This window comes from Microtus pennsylvanicus, chromosome 15, assembly GCF_037038515.1.
Source record: "Microtus pennsylvanicus isolate mMicPen1 chromosome 15, mMicPen1.hap1, whole genome shotgun sequence".
NCBI lineage: Eukaryota > Metazoa > Chordata > Mammalia > Rodentia > Cricetidae > Microtus > Microtus pennsylvanicus.
The window spans coordinates 19,375,760-19,394,561 of NC_134593.1; the positions used below are offsets into that span (position 1 = coordinate 19,375,760).

At 41.5% G+C, this 18,802-nt stretch overlaps 1 protein-coding gene across 6 annotated transcripts in view; it reads left to right on the forward strand.

Annotated features, from left to right (window-relative positions):
• Positions 1–18,802, forward strand: part of Cab39l (calcium binding protein 39 like) — a 105,259-nt gene that overhangs the window by 54,098 nt on the left and 32,359 nt on the right. For all 6 annotated transcript variants that reach the window (XM_075949925.1, XM_075949926.1, XM_075949924.1 and 3 more), the window contains 2 exons: positions 1,099–1,263; positions 12,342–12,460. In XM_075949925.1, the coding sequence (XP_075806040.1) occupies positions 1,099–1,263; positions 12,342–12,460 (284 nt within the window). The remainder of the gene's footprint in view (positions 1–1,098; positions 1,264–12,341; positions 12,461–18,802) is intronic.

Genomic DNA, 18,802 nt, shown 5'->3' on the forward strand with positions numbered 1-18,802 from the left:
TTATTATAATCTCATGAAGTATAAAAAGGTGCACAAGGTGACAGAGTGCTGAAAATATGGTCCCCTGGCTTGGACTCATAAGAGCAAAGAGCTTTTCTTTATAGGTATTCGTAAGCCTGTAATAAGCTAAAGAATTTGAGAAATGCCTTTTAAAAAGTAGTGCCATGCTGACAGAAGTTGTTTTTTGTAATCATGTCTTATTTTCCATTCATTTTCTTCTCATTTTTAGTGATGTGATACTTGCAATATAAAATCAACCAAAATAAACTATTTTAAAAATAGAAACACAAATTGTTTACTAAATTAGTCTTTCTTTTGTCAACTGTACTAGTTTAATGAGGGCTTTTGAGGTAGAATTCTCATACCATATAATTTCTCAACTCTGGGTTTTTACAACTCACAAGATTGTGCAACCATCCCCACTATTTAATCAAGAACATTTCCATCATTCCCGAAAGAAACCCACACCCATTCGTAGTCATTCCTCACATCCCACTCCCCGACTTGACACTGGCTGCATTCTGCCTCTATAGTTCTGCTTATTATTCTTGAACTGTAGTAAACCGATACAAGTTTTACAAATAGAAAAAATACAACTGTGTAGGAGGAGTAAACATGTCAAAAGATTATGAGTTGTATATAACAACTTGGGGGTTTATGCCTGGACTGTTGGGAGACCAAGAGAGTAGGGAGCCATTGAGAAATTGTAGCAAAAACTTTGTAGCACTTGGTAATTCCTGAAAATACTCGACTTTTCAAGAATACACTTTGTTTTTAGCTTGTCTCAAATTAGACTGAATAATATTGTTTGAGACTTCAGTTATATTTCTAAGAGGAAATATAAGGAATCTTTTTACATAAATTTTAGTAACTTTTTTTCAAGATTAAAGAAAGCAATACCTACTAATGTTGCTGCCATTGTTTATTTATAGTCAGAAAATGATCTTTGGTTATAAATAGACAAGGCCCAAGAAATGTTTGTGTGTATGTGTGTGTGTTGTTGTTGTTGGAAGTTGTTTTCCCTGTGTGTGTTGTGTGCTCCCTTACAACCTAAAATTTGTATTCTTTCTAACTGTTAACATGCTTTCTGGTCACTAGGCTTCAGAAGAAGTATCGAAGTCCCTGCAAGCAATGAAGGAGATTCTGTGTGGTACAAATGACAAGGAACCCCCTACAGAGGCAGTGGCCCAGCTGGCACAAGAGCTCTACAGCAGTGGACTGCTGGTGACCCTGATCGCTGACCTGCAGCTCATAGACTTTGAGGTGAAGGCTCTGTCCGAGACTGCTTCTTGAGTAACTACTGAGCGTCTGTATTTGACTTACAGTGACTGATGTTCCTCCTGGGGCTTAGCAGTAAACAAGTTCTCACTTAACACAGTTAATGTCCACGTATGGTACAAACAGCTTTCATAAAACCTTTACAGGCAGACTCATTAGCAGGCAAAAAGGCAAACTGTCATGAAGTTTTCTGCAGCTGGGTCAGTGACCACTGTTCACAGGAGGTAACAATTACTGGTACACAAGGTACAATTTCAAGCGCACAACTCATTCTTAGAACAACCTTTATGGCAAATAAATTGTATTCATTTATTAGTGTGTGTGTATGTGTGTGTGCAGGTAGTTGTGTGTCCTAGTCCATGTCAGGACAACTCTTTGGAGTGAGTTCTCTCCTGCCACCTTGCGGGATCAGGAGGTCAAACTCAGGTCATCAGGCACAGGAACCTTTTCTCATTGAGCCATCTCATTGGCCCTGTTTATCCCATGGTATAGATAAAGAACCCAAAACTCAAGATTTTAAGTAATCTTCCTAAAGCCATGGAGTTGCTAAGCTGCAGCTGTGATCCAAAGACTGTATTATCAAGCCTGTTCTCATTAAAATACTATACAAAACCAAAAATTTATTAAATGCCAATATGGTCATATGTTTTGACATTTTGAAAGCAGTTAAACCAAATTTACCAAGCAATTAGATAAAATAAAAGCGGTAAGTATGTTATAAGCATTTTATTATTATATTATTATTTATTGTATACCTTATCTAATAGTGAATAATGGGAATATTTGAGGCAGGTTTGTATATCCACTGTTTAGATGGTAGTCAGCCTGTTTTCCTATCTCTTTCTTTCTACCAGTATACTTGGTAGTGTCAGGTGTTTGTTTTTTGTTTTTTGTTGCTTTTTACGGACAGTAGGTAATGCAGGGTTTTTTTTAAAGCAAATTGATGTTATCTTTGTTTACAAACAGAAGAAAATTAACTACAGTGATTCAGCTGACATAAGGTCAGGGTTCTAGGAATCTGTGGAAAACTAACCCACAGCTCCCTGGACAGATAAGGTGGACATAAAAAGTGCAGACAAGACTGGCGGGGTATAAAATCAGGGTGTGCTGGAGAAGGGCCTCAAAGAATCCCGGCTTTAACTCATTCTTCCTTTCAGATACAACTGGCTGTCTCTTTCTTTCTCTCCCTTATTCTGTTTCTCCATCTGACATTTTCTGACGCATAGTGTCTTCTGTTCCTTGGGCTTGACTTGTTAAATCTCCATTTCCCTCCACTTGTTCTCATTTTCCTTTTCACCCTGGCTATGCATGGAATCAAAGCATGCCTTTACTATGCTCATATATGTAAATGTTCCTTATTTAGTTTAAAATTAGATAGCATGAACATAGTAGAAGCTTGGCATAGTGGAAAACACTTGACTTGGTGATGCAGCTGTCTGGAGTCCAGCCTTTGCTGCTCATTGTAAAGCCAGCAAATGGACTCTGCTAGCCCAAATCTTCTCATCTCTGTAGCGCAATGACGGGAACTGATGATACTTCTAACAGTACTAAACTATGTGAAGACATGCATCCCGTCACGTGCACACAGAGCTGTGAGGATGGAGGCGGTCTCTCCAACTTTCCTAGCCTGCCTACGGGAATGTGCTATGCATCTCCATGAACCGCAGGCAAGGCCCTGCGGCCTGGAGGCCACACTGTTCCTTCTTCAGACCAGAGTATCAATTCAAGCCAATGACTGCTTGATAAAATTCTTCCTTGTTTCAAAATGTATTCTAACCATACAGAACCCCTAACCCTTGTCTCTCGGGTCATAGGTAGCATTCAGAAGCCCCTTTTGTTTTGAAACTACCTTGGATGTTAGGACTGTGTTTCCTACAACTGAGCTACTGCTAATCAAAGCTGTGCCGCACCTGGAATTTTCTTTGGTGCACTCCGTCCAGTGTTACATAGCACTTTGAACATGCTGTTCTGCCCCTGCCCTTGGTCATATTCTTTCCAGCAGCCCTCTGGAAAGGGACAAATGTTAGGTTGGTTGGTAGAATAAAAGAAGGTATCCTAGCCAGGCACAATTGCACACTTACAACCTCAGCAATCAGAAAGGAGGCTGGGCTGAGAGGATCAGATGTTCTAGGCTTGTTGGGGCTACTTAGAAAACTGTAAAAAAAAAAAAAAGACATCAATAAGCCATTTTTCTTAAGGAATTAATAAATTATTTGGTAGACAATTCAGGCTCTTTTGAATGGTGATTATAGTATTTCCCAAAGGGGGAAATCTTTCACCGTGTGTCTTTGAAGAGCACAGCAGGCATTTGACTAGAATTTCTGATGTTTGTATAACTGGGAGGAAAATTACTGTTTTAGGGATGGGCTCCTGTTCTTGCCAGATAACCCCGGGGAAGAAACATTCCTTGCAGAGAGGGGGGGAAGGAACAACAAAAGTATGAACTTTTGTTTAGAGTCCACCATGGTGGGCATGAGGCAGGTTGTATACAGTCTCTGGGCAATGACTGGCAGGAAAGCAATGGACTTAGCTACCCCTTTCAGAGAATGGTGACAGAAACAGGAGAGTAGTCTTCTTTAGCAGAAGAGAAGCATTTGGAACACAGAAAGAGAAGGCTTGAGACCACCACCAGAAAGGAAGGAAGGAGTATAAGGAAAATGATGACTGGGCAGACTGAAGATGTTTTTCATGGGTCCGGGCTTCACCGTTATTGTCCTGGAGCCTTCTTAGGGACTGGTGTGAATGGTGTATATTGAGGGAAGGACAAAGAATGCTTTTCTACGCTCAGAAGGATGAGAATTACCTGTTGCTGGACCAAGACAGTTAACAGGGTTTGCAAACTGGGAGACAGAGATTCAGAGCTCACACTACACAGTGGTGCTTCAGGAAGCAGTGACATCAGAGTTGACATCTGGGACTAACGCAGGAGTATGTGACAAATTCATTTCTCCTTCAAGAATCCAGAGGAAAGTGACCTGTGGGGAATGGGACAAGAGGGGAAGATTCTGCCATCAGTAAGTAAGAGCGAAAAGACAGACCTGAGTGTAAAAAAGAAATCTCATTACTCAGCCATAAATTCTTATCTAATCCTTTAAGCCTTAAATTTGCTGACAGAAAATAACCATTTGAGTATATTATAAGGTTTAGGGAGGGACAGAAGGTAGGAAGGAAGGATAGACTGACCTTCCTTTACTGGATTCAGAAAGACTGATAGAGCCAAGGGGTACTGATGCAGCTTTCCCTTCAAATGCCTCGACATTTCCTGGACCCCATTAGAACAGAGCCCATTTTGGAGCACAGTGAGAGGAAAACCTGGAGACTGCTTTATTCAGACTGTAAGTTTGAGTGACAGCTGATAGTAAGTGAAGGAAAATAGGACAGGAAAGTCGTTCAGTTAGACCACGGACTGGCCCTGGAGTCTGGAGGTTGAGAAGCAGTTTAAATAGGAAGGGAAGAGTCATGCGGTGTCCAGAGCGGTTGCCAGCATCTATCTCAGTCAGGTGAACATGAAGAAGAGTTGCACATACTGACTGAGCTTACAGGATGTGTATTGTACTGTCTGTAAGGCAGGAGAGACTAAGGAGTGTGGGCATGTTTTGTACTGACAGAGAGGTTCTCCAGAGCATCCTGGGATACAGATTGGAGGGCGGTGACCTTCCAGACCTTCTTTGTGATGCTGCTGAACTCCCGTGGACCAGCAAGGGGACTGTGGCATGCTCTTTCCTTTTGGGAAACTGCAGTGAGCCCGTTCACTGGAGATTGTTGTAAAGGATCCAGTAGCACTAGGTCGGAGTCCTAGGACATGAATTTTCCATAAGCAATGCCATTGCTACTTCCTGCCGTTGCTCCAAGAGCCTCAGCTTCAGCGGCAAGATCAGCCTCCTATAATGCTCCAGATCCTCAAAAAAGACAACAGAAAGTTTATTGTATTCTCTCCAAAAACTAGTGATATGGTGCCATTTTGTAACTGGTGGCTCCGTCTTATTCTTTAGTACCAGTATTCAAAAGGAAGAAACACCGAAACTCTGAGTTTGAGGCCAGCTTGGCATATACATTAAGTGCCAGGCCAGGCAACATTGTTAGACCCTGTGTTACGAAAGAAAACATGGCACTTAAGACTAAAATGTCAAGACCTCTGATATTGTGGGCTCAAGATTAAACTTAGAACTGTGTCTTTTGAAGTTTGGCCACTACTTAAGACATAGCTTTAGGTCATTTCATATTCTGTAATGCAGGTGGTAAGAGATGAAGGGGTTAAAAATGTATTGCACGACAGGACTGATACATTTGCTTTAAAGGCAGGTATGCCTTGCCACGTAGGGGTGGGTGCAAAAGTCGAGTGTTCAGGCTGAATGAGAAAGCAACTCAACGTGGCAGAAAATGACGCTGCGATCTAGGGGTCATTTCTTACTATTGTCAAACTAGAACGCAAGGGAAAACAAGCCACTGCCAACAAGAGTGTGTGAGCGAAGGGTTTCAAGCCAAGATGAGGAGAGCCACCTGAAGAGCCAAGGATAAGCGGAACAGGGGGGTGCAGAGAACTGGTTGGTACAGTTGGGCTGGTTGCGAAGACTAGCACAAGCTCTTGACCGGTTGTTGCTCGCTGGTGTTACACATTCAAGGAAAGAACTGGTGATAAGCTGGAAGAAAGCATTTTTCAAGCTATTTAACTCTTTCTAATAGTACTAGTTCTCGACACAGAACCAGGATGAACCAGTTCAAGGTTCAATTAACCAGATCATGAGATTTCAGAGGCCCAGAGCATGCAGCTGCTATGGTAACCATGACTGCCTGGCACAGTGGGGGCTTTCAAACCCTCTTCCTCTATATGTAGCTTCACCATGGTAGAAAGCCCCACAAAACAGATTCCTCATCATTTCAGCAAGATGCTTCATTGTCCAAAATTTATGAAAATCTTTAGTCACTAAACATATTTCCCTCCTCTCTGGCCCCATTTAAAGCCATTCTTTGCTTTTGATTTTATTACTTTGAAAAACTGAAATCATAAAACCTGACAGTCCAAACCTTCCTTGTGGAGGTCAGAGGATACCTTCATAGAATCAGTTCCATCCCTCTACCTTTACATGGGGTCTGGGGACTGGATTTGGGTCCTCCTGAACAGGCCTTTAAAAGTAATCACAGTACCACAATATTGTTACAGTTAGTCTGTTTTGTTGTTGTTGTTGTTGTTGAATTACAGGATACTTGAGATTTTCCTTTTGTTAGCCTCTAAGTGTGTGGTGATTTCTCACTGAGAAATTAACTCACTGTCACTCGGTGTGACACCCTTGAGATTCTCCTCAGCCTTTGCCTTGCCCAGACTCTTTCTCACTGATGGGTTCATTGTATGGATGTTACATTGGACATTCATCCCTCCCTGGGGGATACTTGCTATGTTTCCAGTTTTATCATGTACAAGGAAAGCTGTATGTCCATTTGTGTAGAGTGTTTTTCAATATGAGAACAGATTTTCTTTTCCCGTAGACAAAGTGCCCATGAGTGAGATGGCTGGGCGTTGCTGTTTGCTTCTGTCTTTTCATTTATCTGTTCAGATTTTCTTTTCCCGTAGACAAAGTGCCCATGAGTGAGAAGGCTGGGCGTTGCTGTTTGCTTCTGTCTTTTCATTTATCTGTTCAGGTGCTAGTGTTCTCTCACTGCCGATTCGCTTTGTAATTTCTTAATAACTAATCAGAATGAGTTTATTTACCATAATATCTGTTATACAGTGGGGGCTCTTTTGTCCCTTTTTTATTCGATAGCTGAATTTTGAAGAATACTTTTGTTTTCCTTATTATTGTGTAAGTGTGTGGACCTGCCTGCCACAGCATGTGTATGGAGACAGGAGAATGACTTCATGGAGTTTTCTCTCCTTCCACTTTTGTGGAGTTCCAAGGATCCAGCTCAGGTTGTCAGGCTTCCCAGCAAGCGTTTTACATGCTGAACCATCCTGCTGGCCCAGGAATTCTTTAGTGCATGCTGTCTATAAGTCAACACCCGCAATTTTAAATCAAGTATTTTCTAACCCTCTCCTCTCGTGTCTTGTCTCTGCACTTACCAGCAGTTACTCTGACCATTTTACTCCTTTGCTCATTTTATTGTTTGATTTCAGTCTATACTCCCTTACATGTCATTCATTAATTCATTAAACAAATAGCTGTGACCTTTTATGGATTTGCCAGCTAAGAAGTGCTTTTCAGAGCCTAGCGGTGGTGGTGCATGCCTTTAATCCCAGCACTCAGGAGGCAGAGGGAGATGGATCTCTGTGAGTTCAAGGCCAGTTCTAGGACAGGATCCAAAGCTACAGCGAAATCCTGCTTGAAAAGTGCTCTTTAGGCTGAAAATCCATTAATTAATATGTAATCCTAAATTACTGCATAATTTTGGTTCATTTTTGGAATGTAGCTTCATTATAATCTACAACATGTTAGTGGTTTTCTATTTTTTTTACTTCTCTGGCAACTTCTGCATTCCCATTTTCCCTAATTCTCTTTATCTGAACCCTCTGGTCTGGTTTGAGAAGTGGTCTCTGGTAGCAAAACTTGTTACCCACAGGGGCTCCCTCTGCCTCTGCACGTACTTGCTAAGGAACTGGAAGAATGCTTCCCTCTGTGTGGAAGCTGGACGGAGCTCTGTGGAGCTGCATTGCTGCTGGTCACCGGGATGCCGTGTGGAAATGTTTTTGTGGCATTTTACTGGGAGGTATGAAAAACAGAGCCTTAGGACATTTCGAACAGGGCTGGCATTTAGTCCACGGTACTGCCCTGCAGAATCTAGGAAGATTTGCATACCACAGGATTGCTCTCAGTTAAAGCTACATTTATGCTTACAGAAATGCCTCTTTAATACAACGAATATAGTACTTACAACGCCCATAAAAGAAGTTCCGGTACTATGAACATTTTTTATGGACTGAAGTGCTCCCCTCCCAAAGGGGGGGTAGGATGGGGCTAGGGCATGCCTCTCAGTCCATCTCCTCTAAGTACATCACAGGCTCTCAAGAGTCCTGCTTTTTTTTTTATTAAAATTTGCATTTGGGTATGGTGAGATACTTTAAAGAAAGAAATAATTTGCTTTTACAGTACTGAGTTTTTATTTCCCTATCTTCTCAGTCCCCTAAATCAACCAACACCCACACCCACACACTTAATTTTTCCACCCTCTTTTCCCCTTCTGCCCTAATTTCTTAATATTTCTGAAAGAAAGTGACAGCAATGGAAAACTGTAGCTATTTCGGATATTAAATCATCTGTTGACATTTTGACATTCCAATTTCTTCTACTAGTTAGTTAGACCACAGTTTTTAGCACATGTATTTGTGGGTGTGTGCTGCAGCAGATGTTGGTTCTCTCCTTCCAGGATTGATCTTAGGTTCATTACTAAGTCTTTTATTGCTTAGTTATTTTGTTGATTTGTTTCTTGAGACAGTCTCAGTGTGTAGCTCAAGCTAGGATCATGGTTGTGAGCTACCATACCGAGCAGTTGGCTGCTCTTTATTATAGCAACTAGGATAGTTCTTTGTGTCTACATAAAAATAGAGCTGAATTTTGTTATTTAAAACATGATCAACAAAGAAAAATGCCTTTTAAAAATTTCACCTCTTTGTTTTTTAACCTCTTTGTTTTGAAGTAGTTAATTACCTGTATGTAAGGAATGGGTCAGAGAACTTCCATGGACCTCACCTTCTTTTGGGGAGAATAAAGTCCTGCAAAACTGACACAGCCAGATTGTCTACGCTGACAGCATCTGATGTGGATCTTTTCCATTACCACAGACATCCCTGACTTATAGCTGTTCAAACTAGACTGTTCTCTAGAACTTGATTATTTCAAAATCCTCATATAGATGGAGCTTTCTAGTGTGGAACCTTCTCCTTCTGGTTTTTCATAATGGACAAATTTCTCAAGACCCATCGAAGTTACTAAACTAAATCTGTATATTACTCTGGCTGCTGAATGACCACAGTTTTTTAACCATTTGACTGCTGCAGAATTTTCTGGCTGTTTCCAGCTCAGCTACTACAAGTAATGCATGAGCATCACGGTCGGGTAATCATGTACTTCTTCCTCCATCATGATTGCCTAAGTGCCTGATGGGCTAGCTAGTTATGTGTTTCTTAGACAAATGCTGAAATGTTTTACATTTCCTTTCTAAAACTTCATATTTATTTCTATTTTTGTATGTGTGCATAGGCACACCTGCAACAGCTCACTCCTGTGAAGGTCGGGACAACTTTCAGGAGTGGGTTCTCTCCCATGAGGCTGTTACATGTAATGATTACCCAATTTATTCTAGTATAATAAAACCTCGTAAGTCAGAAATTGAAATAAAGACCTGAAAAATCCAATGAAAGCAGAGTGATTGACTGACCCTCTCTCCACATTTTTTCTGAACCACCAGCAGCAGAAACTCCCCAGAACTACTCCTCCTCCTCCTCCTCCTCCTCCTCCTCCTTCTCCTCTTCCTCCTCCTCCTTTTCTTCTTCCTCTTGGGGGAGGGGCTCCTAAACCCTCCAAAAACTTTATGGCTAGTCCTGGTGAGCCAATCATTGACTCCATCAAGGTTGCTTTATTGGCACAGTGGATTGGCTGTATGGTCAATTCTCCTGCACCACTCCCGCCATGATTGGGAGTATCAGACTCTGGCCCTCAGCAAGTGCGTTTATCTTTTATCCACCAAACCATCTCCCGGCCCCATCTTTTACATTTCCGTTAACAGTGTGAGTTTCTTCATTTTTGCTGTATTTCCCGTTGTCTTTAGTTTTCGTTTCAGCCATATCTGTCAGAATGAGTAATATACATCTCGTGGCGCTTTTTGCCTTACACTTCCTAAAGGTTATGATGTTCCTGTCTTTAGCTATATGGCCTCTGGTGAATGAAGTATCTTTCATGTCTTCACCCGTTAAGTCTGTACTCCAGCTACTGGTATTTTGTTGTGGATGCTTTTTACAGTATTTTCCCCACTCTGCCCTCTTTTCATCTTATTGACAGAAACTTTTTGAGAACAAAAGTTGTTTTGGATTCAGCGTTGCTTGTTTGTTAGGTTTTAATTTTATTTATTTTAATGTGTATTATGTTTTGCCTGCCCATACGACTGTGCACCATGTATGGATAGTGCCCACAGAGGTTGTATCAGATCCTCTAGGACTAGAGCTACAGGTGGTTGTGAGCCATCCGTGTAGGTGCCAAGAATTGAACCCAGGTTCTTTGAAAGAGCAATCAGTGCTCTTAACTGCTGAGCCATCTCCCCAGCCCCTGATTGTTTGTTTTGGTGGGTGTGTTCTTTTGAGACAGGGTCTCTCAACATAGCCCTGGCTGTCCTGGATCTCACTCTGTGGACCAGGTTGGCCTCAACCTCACAAAGATTTACCTGCTTCTGCTTCCCAGGGATTAAAGGCATGCATGAAATCAGTTTATTACTTCATATATGTTGTTACTGTGAAGGCTAAGAACTTTCTGCCTAATCATAGATCTTGCATCAGTCTGGTGTGGTGGTGCAGACCTATCATCCCAGCACTCAGAAGTACAGGCAGAAAGATTACAAGTTACAGTTATTATTAGCTAGAGCAAGTTGGAAGCCAACTAGGAATATATGAGATCCTGGAGAGGACGGGAACAGTTTTAAGACTGAGTTAATAATGAATAACCTATTGATCTCATTTTTGGGTTTTGGGTCTTTTTTTTTTTAAGTGTGTCTTTTGTATTGAAAAGTGACAAATTTAAAAATGAGAGGGTTCAGTTCCCTATTTATGGTAAGAGATATATGGGTGTTCCATGTATCTGATGATACACTCTTATTTGTTTGTTTGTTTGTTTGTTTACCTTTTGTTGTTGTTGTTTTGGTCTGGTTTTTGGGTTTTTGAGGCAGGGTTTCTCTGTGGAACAGCTCTGGCTGTCCTGGAACTCACTTTGTAGACCTCAGACTCAGAGATCTGCATGTATTATTAAATATAGTAAGGACATTCATCTCAGAGTAGAATACCCTGTTGAGTCTTAGAAAATGAACTGTGGAACTGCATGTAGGACACAAGGAGAACATGAGCCAGAGCTGCACGAACACTGAAGACTGTGAGCATACGCCACACGGTCAGTTGGAAGCAAGAGAGCCTGGTGCAGAAATGCAAAGCAACAGGCAGGGCCATGTAATGGAAGGCACTGGACTTTTCTAAGCCTAAGGGGGGTATTGAGGATCTTAGGGGAAGAGACTGCCATCACTTCTTGGTAGCTGGTTTTGCAGAGTGAAGATGCTTTGAAGGGGACACAGAGTAACTGTGAGCGCCTTTGGCCATCAGTTGACAAAGAACAGGATGATTGGTGTCATTCTTGCCTCTCTTTCTATATGTGAAGCATGGTCAAGCTCATGGGTTCTTTTAGAGGATCAGGCTCCGCTCAGGTAGTAAGATGTGTGAGGACTCAAAAGCCGTCTCTCTCCAAGATTGGCAGTAGTTCTCACTCAGTCAATTGGGACCAAACGTTTCTTCTCCTCCTCCTCTAGTCTATTTTCACATAGGTAAGACATATACATGCAAGCTATATATTACATATGGAAAACTTGCAATTTAAATGTATATATCATTTAAAACATAGTTTTTTTTTTTAAAGGATCCAAGGTAAAAGAGTAGATAAACTGAAGGGATAGTATTCCCCAGAATTTATATGTCAAGAAAGAAGAATTTGACCCTCGCATTTTATTTATTTTTAACTTCTGTTCTATTTTCTCTCATTTATGGAGGTTTAAAAATATCAGTTACTGTTTTCTTCTTGGGAGAACTGAAAGGAGAAAAAGCATAAAAATTCAATTCTTGCTGCTACTTTCTACCCATCTGTGCCTTCCTGTTTCCAGTTGTGCAAATGGACTTTAGCCTGCTAAGGTCCCCACTGTGTGCACTGGGTGAAGCGTTGCACCCAGTTAGTGGACTTTGTGAAGATAAATGAACAGAATAAACTACTGCTTCTTCATTTCATGTAGGGTGACACTATCTGTATGAGAGTCTGTGTCTGTAACCCACGTCATGCAGTTCATCCATTTAAAGTATATTGCTTAATGGTGACATGTCTCTTTAACAGGGAAAAAAAGATGTGACCCACATATTCAACAACATCCTGAGAAGACAGATTGGTGCACGGAGTCCTACTGTGGAGTACATCAGTTCTCACCCTCACATCCTGTCCATGCTCCTCAAAGGGTAGGTACCTGGCTTCTCAGGCGTAGCTGTTAAAAAGTATGCAGTGTGCCCCCGACCCCAGAACTGCAGGGTCAATGTCTGCAATGTAAGAGCAGCCTTCCAGATCTGACTCTAAATGGCGCAAACCTAGAGGACGTCCTTCCTTTGAGCTCTCCCCTCGTCAGTGTTGTTTGCATTTCCTGCCTCTCTTTCCTCTGCCTTCTTGCTGTCCATGTCTTTCTATATACTTCTTTTGCTTCCTCGTCTTCCCCGTGCATAACTGCCCTATTACTGTTTTTCTGCTTGCATGATCTTATGTCCCATCATTGCACACACAGATGCACTGGCACACATACATATTCTAGTTCTCCAACTCAAACGATAGGGCTAAGCCTTCTTGCAGTAGCTAACATGTCAGAGTGGAGATAAATGATCTCTGTGGGTATAAACAGATGTTTACACAGAGCTATAAAGGGGGAGAGGAACACTGAACTCCAGGAATTCCTGGTTATTGCTTTTTTAGTCTACTCACATGTGTGTCTTGAGCATATTGAAGCTACTCTGAATCCTCAACATTGGTGCTCTAGGTGCCATGAGACATGCAGACAGCAGGTGACGGTCCTCCCCGCCCCCCGTGCTCCCTTTCTGTTCCTGTTCCGTATCTCAAGCCAGGACAGCTCATTTCACTGCCTAATATTCTTGTTTCCAATGCTGTGCCGCACGTGAAGTCTCTTCCACCTGTGCCGCGTTCCTCCCCTGCCTATGTGTAAATATTTTACTGTGTTAGTGGCATATACACAGTTTGAGAGTCAGCTGTCCAACAAACAGGAGCTCTTTCTTTCTCCATCCCTCTGTCCCGTTGCCCAATGTCAACCGTTCTCTTTTATTTATTTATTTATTTATTTATTTATTTATTTATTTAGTTTTAAAAATCATACATTTACCTCTGCATTACAAATAATTCTTAGCTTTTGAGTTGGTGGAATCTAGTGGTTTATCAAGTTAATAGATTCCTAAAGGTTTTCATCTGTCAGTCACAGGGTGTTCTGACACAGAAGTAAGCAAGAAAATGACTAGTTAGGGGCTAAATCCAGCCCCAAGATAAGGCTCAGACCTGCAGTACAAAAGCCCCCCCACACCACTGAAGTCCTCAGCCAGTCAGTTCTGCAGACACCACTTCTTTCCAGGAATTCTCATTCAGATGTAAGTGGGGGGGGGGGGGAGGAGTTTAAATTGTTGGTGCTTCTGGGGACAGGGTGGATAAGGAGACACATTGGCTGGAATAGCTTTAATTCACCCAGTGTAGGAAGGGGCACTTCCTGTTTAGCCCTTTGTTAAAGTCAGCATTTTTACTAAATTACCTGTTGTGAAGGTCATTGAAAATTTAGGCTATAACTTGTATATCAAACAGTGGCATTGTTTAGGGGCTCAATGGTAATATGCTACACTAAACACAAGTCCAGCCACATGGAATATCACGTAGAAAGAAATTGATACTTGTATAATAAGAAGAATCTACATGTGATGCATAAGGAACTTAGTGCCCACATTTTATGAAAAAGACTTTTTAAAGGACCATTTCATTCTAAATTAACTTTTTCCTGGCTGAGACAGGTGACATTCCAGCTGCAAATGAGGTCATTTAAGTTCTCTCGGTGTTCCATAAAGAAATCAAAGCTATGATGAGATGTTCTACCTAATGTTAAAACCACACCTATTTCCCCAAATCTTCGTTTTTAAGTTCATTGCAAAAATTTCCAACCATCTACAAAAGTACCAAATGCAGCAGCTCATGTTCCCATCACTCAGCCATCACTGCTTAGCTTGGGGCACACCATCTTGCCGCTGTGCAGCACCCAACCCTCTTTTTTTAAATTATTTTTTTACTCATTTTATTATTTATTATTTTAACCAAGTACAGTTCCCCTTCCTTCCCCTGCTCCCTGCCCACCTCCCTCCAAGCCACCATCCCCCCATCCACACCTCAGAAAGGGTAAGGCCTCCCATGGGCATTAAGGCTGAGCAAGGCATTCATTCCACCATAGGGAATGGGCTCTAAGAAGTCAGCTCATGCACCAGGGATAGATCCTGGTCCCACTGCCAGTGGTCACACAAACAGATGAGGCCACACAACTGTCGTCCACATGCAGAGGGCCTAGTTCAGTCCCATGCAGAGTCCCCAGCTGCCTGTCTAGAGACTGTGAGCTCCCAGGAGTTCAGGTCAGCGTCTCTGTGGCACCCAACCTTTTTAGTTGAGGTATTTTAAAAAGCAATTCCCTGAACACTTTAATAAGCATCTCAAAAAGAAAGATAATTTCATTTATCCACAGTATAGTTAAAAGTTAATAAAATTCTGTAACAATTCCCTTCCTACACTCAATTTTCCTTATAGTTTTTTTTCCCTACACTTCACATATTGAAATAAGTATCCTAACAAGGTCTACTTAGTGTATTTGGTTATGATTTTTTGTTAGCCAAAAAATTTTAAGTCCCTCTCACTCAACACCTCATCCGTCCACACATTTCTGTGCTGAGTCTGTTGATAAGTGATTGTCCTGCACAGTGTCCTCTATTGTCGAGTTGTCACACTGCGTTCTTATAGAGTAATTTAAATTGTTACTTAATCTGGCATGAGGTGGCCAGCAGGTAAAAGTGCTTGCTGTACAAGCCTGACACTAAACCCATTCCTGAAAGATGTTCTTTGCCCTCTATGCATGGCATATGTATTGTCCCTCCCCATAATATTGAATTAAATAAGTTTTTAAAATAATAGTAAATCTTTCCATTTTTACTTGCTTCTAGACTCTGTCTGTTTAAAGACTTTATTAGATTCAAACTGAGCTTTTATTTTGGCAGTAGTATTATACTGGTAGTTCCCCGTAGTCAACATTCCCATCACATCAGTAGACATCTCTCTAAAGATGCTGAGACTGGGTCCTGGGCTCAGATGGTAGCATCTAGTTAATCATAAGGCTCTTCTGTCATCCTTACATTGATCTTTTTATCAACCAGTGATAAGCATTGTCTAATTTAGTTATTTTGTTAGGGGTCACAGAAAGTAATTTTCAAAATCAATCCTTTGTTAATTAGTTTTCTAAAAAGAAAAATAACTTTTATACACCATAACTGTTATTTTCAAGTAGAATTCATATCAGAAAGGCAGAATAAATACTTATTTTCCTTTTCAGCTTGGATAAGTAATTGTCCTGGGAACTTACATTGGTGTCGGTAACTTCCTGCCTCTCCTCTCTCCCTGTCTGCATCTGTCTCTACTCTACTTCCATCTCCCCTCACATACACAAGCATGCCCATCCGGCATCTTATTAACTGAGGAAATGTTCCAACATAGCTCAGTATTGTGCAGAATTTTCTTAACATTGAATTAACTGTGGCCTTTTCTGGATACAGTCTTTTCACCTCACCAAAATATTCTGAAAGAACTTCTTTGCTTTCTGATGCAAGAAGATCTACTAGACCCAACTTCCCATCTCCAGACACAGATCTGGCCTCTGGTTCTTTGATGAAGAATAGTTCTTAGAGAAATTAGTCTAGACTCCCAGTTCTTAAATTGACTTGTTACCATTCCTAACCTTTCACAGTGGACAAGGTAATTAATTATTTTTAAATTATGCAAATGCTTCCAGATTAGAAGTAGATCTTTTTGACTATTAAGTAGGTAAAATGTTCAGTAAATGGCATTTTATAAGACATTTGCCAACGGCTGTCACATGGCATTGTTTGTTCCCAGCAGTAACAACAAGTCATTTTCTTTTGTATAATACAGTCTTTGTTCTTGAGATGCTCTTACACAAGATTTTTCTTCTGGCACTTTCTATGTAATTGTCATTGCACTCATGACCATTTGAAACATTTGCTCTTTTTATCCTTTTTATTTTAGTAATGCTTTTTATTCTTTAAAACTGTTATATACTTATATAAAATATTTTTATCATATCAATGAATGCCTTTTGGTATTAATAACACCATGATATAGGAAAAATCACACCTTGAGTCCAGTTAAGGCTGTCCACATGCACACAGATATGGAACCATCCACTGAGGTATGGGCAAACTAGCAGTGGTTGCATCCCCAAAAGAGAGTGACTCTCATTCCTTCAGTAACCATGAATTGCTTTTAGCTCCTTTGCCTAGGGTGGGGCTTCCGAGTAAAATTCTTACTGGCTTGATCGTAGGCAGGTATTATGCAAATAACCACAGGTGCTGTGAATTGATGTTGCTGCTGTCATGTCATGTCATGTCCAGAAGTCTGTACTCCACAGCTATCCTCCCCATCAATCACCTCTTATATTCTCTCTGGCCACTCTCTAACTTTTCCCTGTACCTTGTGTCGGAGTTGAAGAGTTAATAGAGATTTTCAGTTGAACACTTAGGGTTTCTTATACCCAGCACCCTGACCAGATGTGAGACTCTGCATTCAATGCTGTGCAGTGCAAAAAAGCGACTTCTTTAAGCAAAGTTGAGAAGAACACAAATCTGTGGGTATAAACAAGCATTTAGAAAGCAGTTTAACAGTATGACCATTTAATAGCAATAGTAAGTACTCCCTGTAGAGCCTTTGATCTCCCTGACCATAGGTTTTTGACCAGTTTTACAATACCAGTCATTGAAATCCTTCCTATGGACCAGACCTCTTATCTAATTTAAAAAAAAAAAGAAAGAAAGAAAAAGAAAGTGTTTTGTTACCCCCATAACCATCATACCACTGTTTGTACCAATGGGTACATCTTGCCAGCCAGGTTGTTATTCTGACATACGGGATCCAGTGGTGGGTGAGACTGTTGATGTCTTTTCTCCTACATCAGCGTGCAGAGTACGCTCCTCTACTTCCTAAGCTAGACAGCAGGGAGAGAGATTCCTGGTCAGTTGAGGTTGATTTCTCTAAAGATGCTCACTCTTCCGTTTTGCTTTAAGTAAGTTTAGAAGGACCTTCTGATCTGCTGCCACAGTGAACATGCATATATTGTAGTGCGCCTTCTCCATGCCGACACAACTAGTTGGGTTCAGACTGTGGTTGTCTAACCTATAAATCAGGGAAGATATGATTCAGCTTTATAAAACAGTGACCCGCCCTAGGCTAGCCATTGTGGTGTGGTTAGTCACAGGCCCTGTGACAGGAATAGAACAGATTAGGAAGGATAAAGACTAATTTCGAAACCTAAGACAGGCTTGGTGCATGGAACATGTCTTTATATAGTAAGCATTAACTTAGGAAACCAGGATTGTCAGGTTGAAGTGATGTATGTGAGTTATGGACCCCATAGACGATATTGAGGAAAATCAGAAAATTCCCAAACATCCCACTGGGTTCCTTACTTTAAGAAGTGCTGTGTCAGAGAATGACATTTTCCACTGTTGGGAATAAACTCCCGGGATGAATTGATAAGTATTCTCCCCAGTGGAGTACTTTTTAAATGTTCTCTTGGTTCTCAAAAATAAACCATCAGTGCATCACAGATGGTTCCAATAAACTTCTTGAACTGAAAGGAAAAATAGAACTAATTATACCCAAAACTTGGAGTGGAAACTTTTTATAGATGGTCTCAGCTTGGAAACTAACTTCAGGAATGAGAGATGTTGGCTGGAGATCGTTCAGCCTTTGTGTAAGGCAGAGGGACTCCCATTCGGGTTCTCTGGTATCGGTAGATTGAGTCTGAGCTTGAGGGCAGAGGGACTCCCATTCGGGTTCTCCGGTATCGGTAGATTGAGTCTGAGCTTGAGGGCAGAGGGATTCCCATTAGGGTTCTCTGGTATCGGTAGATTGAGTCTGAGCTTGAGGGCAGAGGGATTCCCATTAGGGTTCTCTGGTATCGGTAGATTGAGTCTGAGCTTGAGGGCAGAGGGACTCCCATTAGGGTTCTCTGGTATCAGTTGATTGAGTCTGAGCTTGAGGGTCACTGGAGTCATCATGTGCCTACACTGAAAAGCATGCTAGGCACTGGAGCTCATGGGGGAGGGGAAGTAACAATAAGCAGGACGTAGACGCCCACTGGGACTGGAAGAATAGGGAAATGTAAAAGGGCGAGTGGAACACATCCCCAGACATGAAGTTGTTTGAAATGAAGTGATAGAAGCCGGCTTGTCGGGACTTAGTACCGTGTGACAGGATACTGCAGGATGGGAAGAGTGCGGGTGTGAGGTTAGGGACGGCTCTGTGGGTGCCACAGAGGAAGAGCACAAAGGACTTGAAATGGGCACTGGAAGTGCTGGAAGATGCACTGTGGTGCCAGACGTATGAGGGACATTCCGCCCGAGAGAACTTCGTCCTCTATGGGCACAAGGGCTGAGATGGGACAGAAAACTGGTGGCCTCAAGCCAGATCCGGTAAGGTCACAGATATCTCAC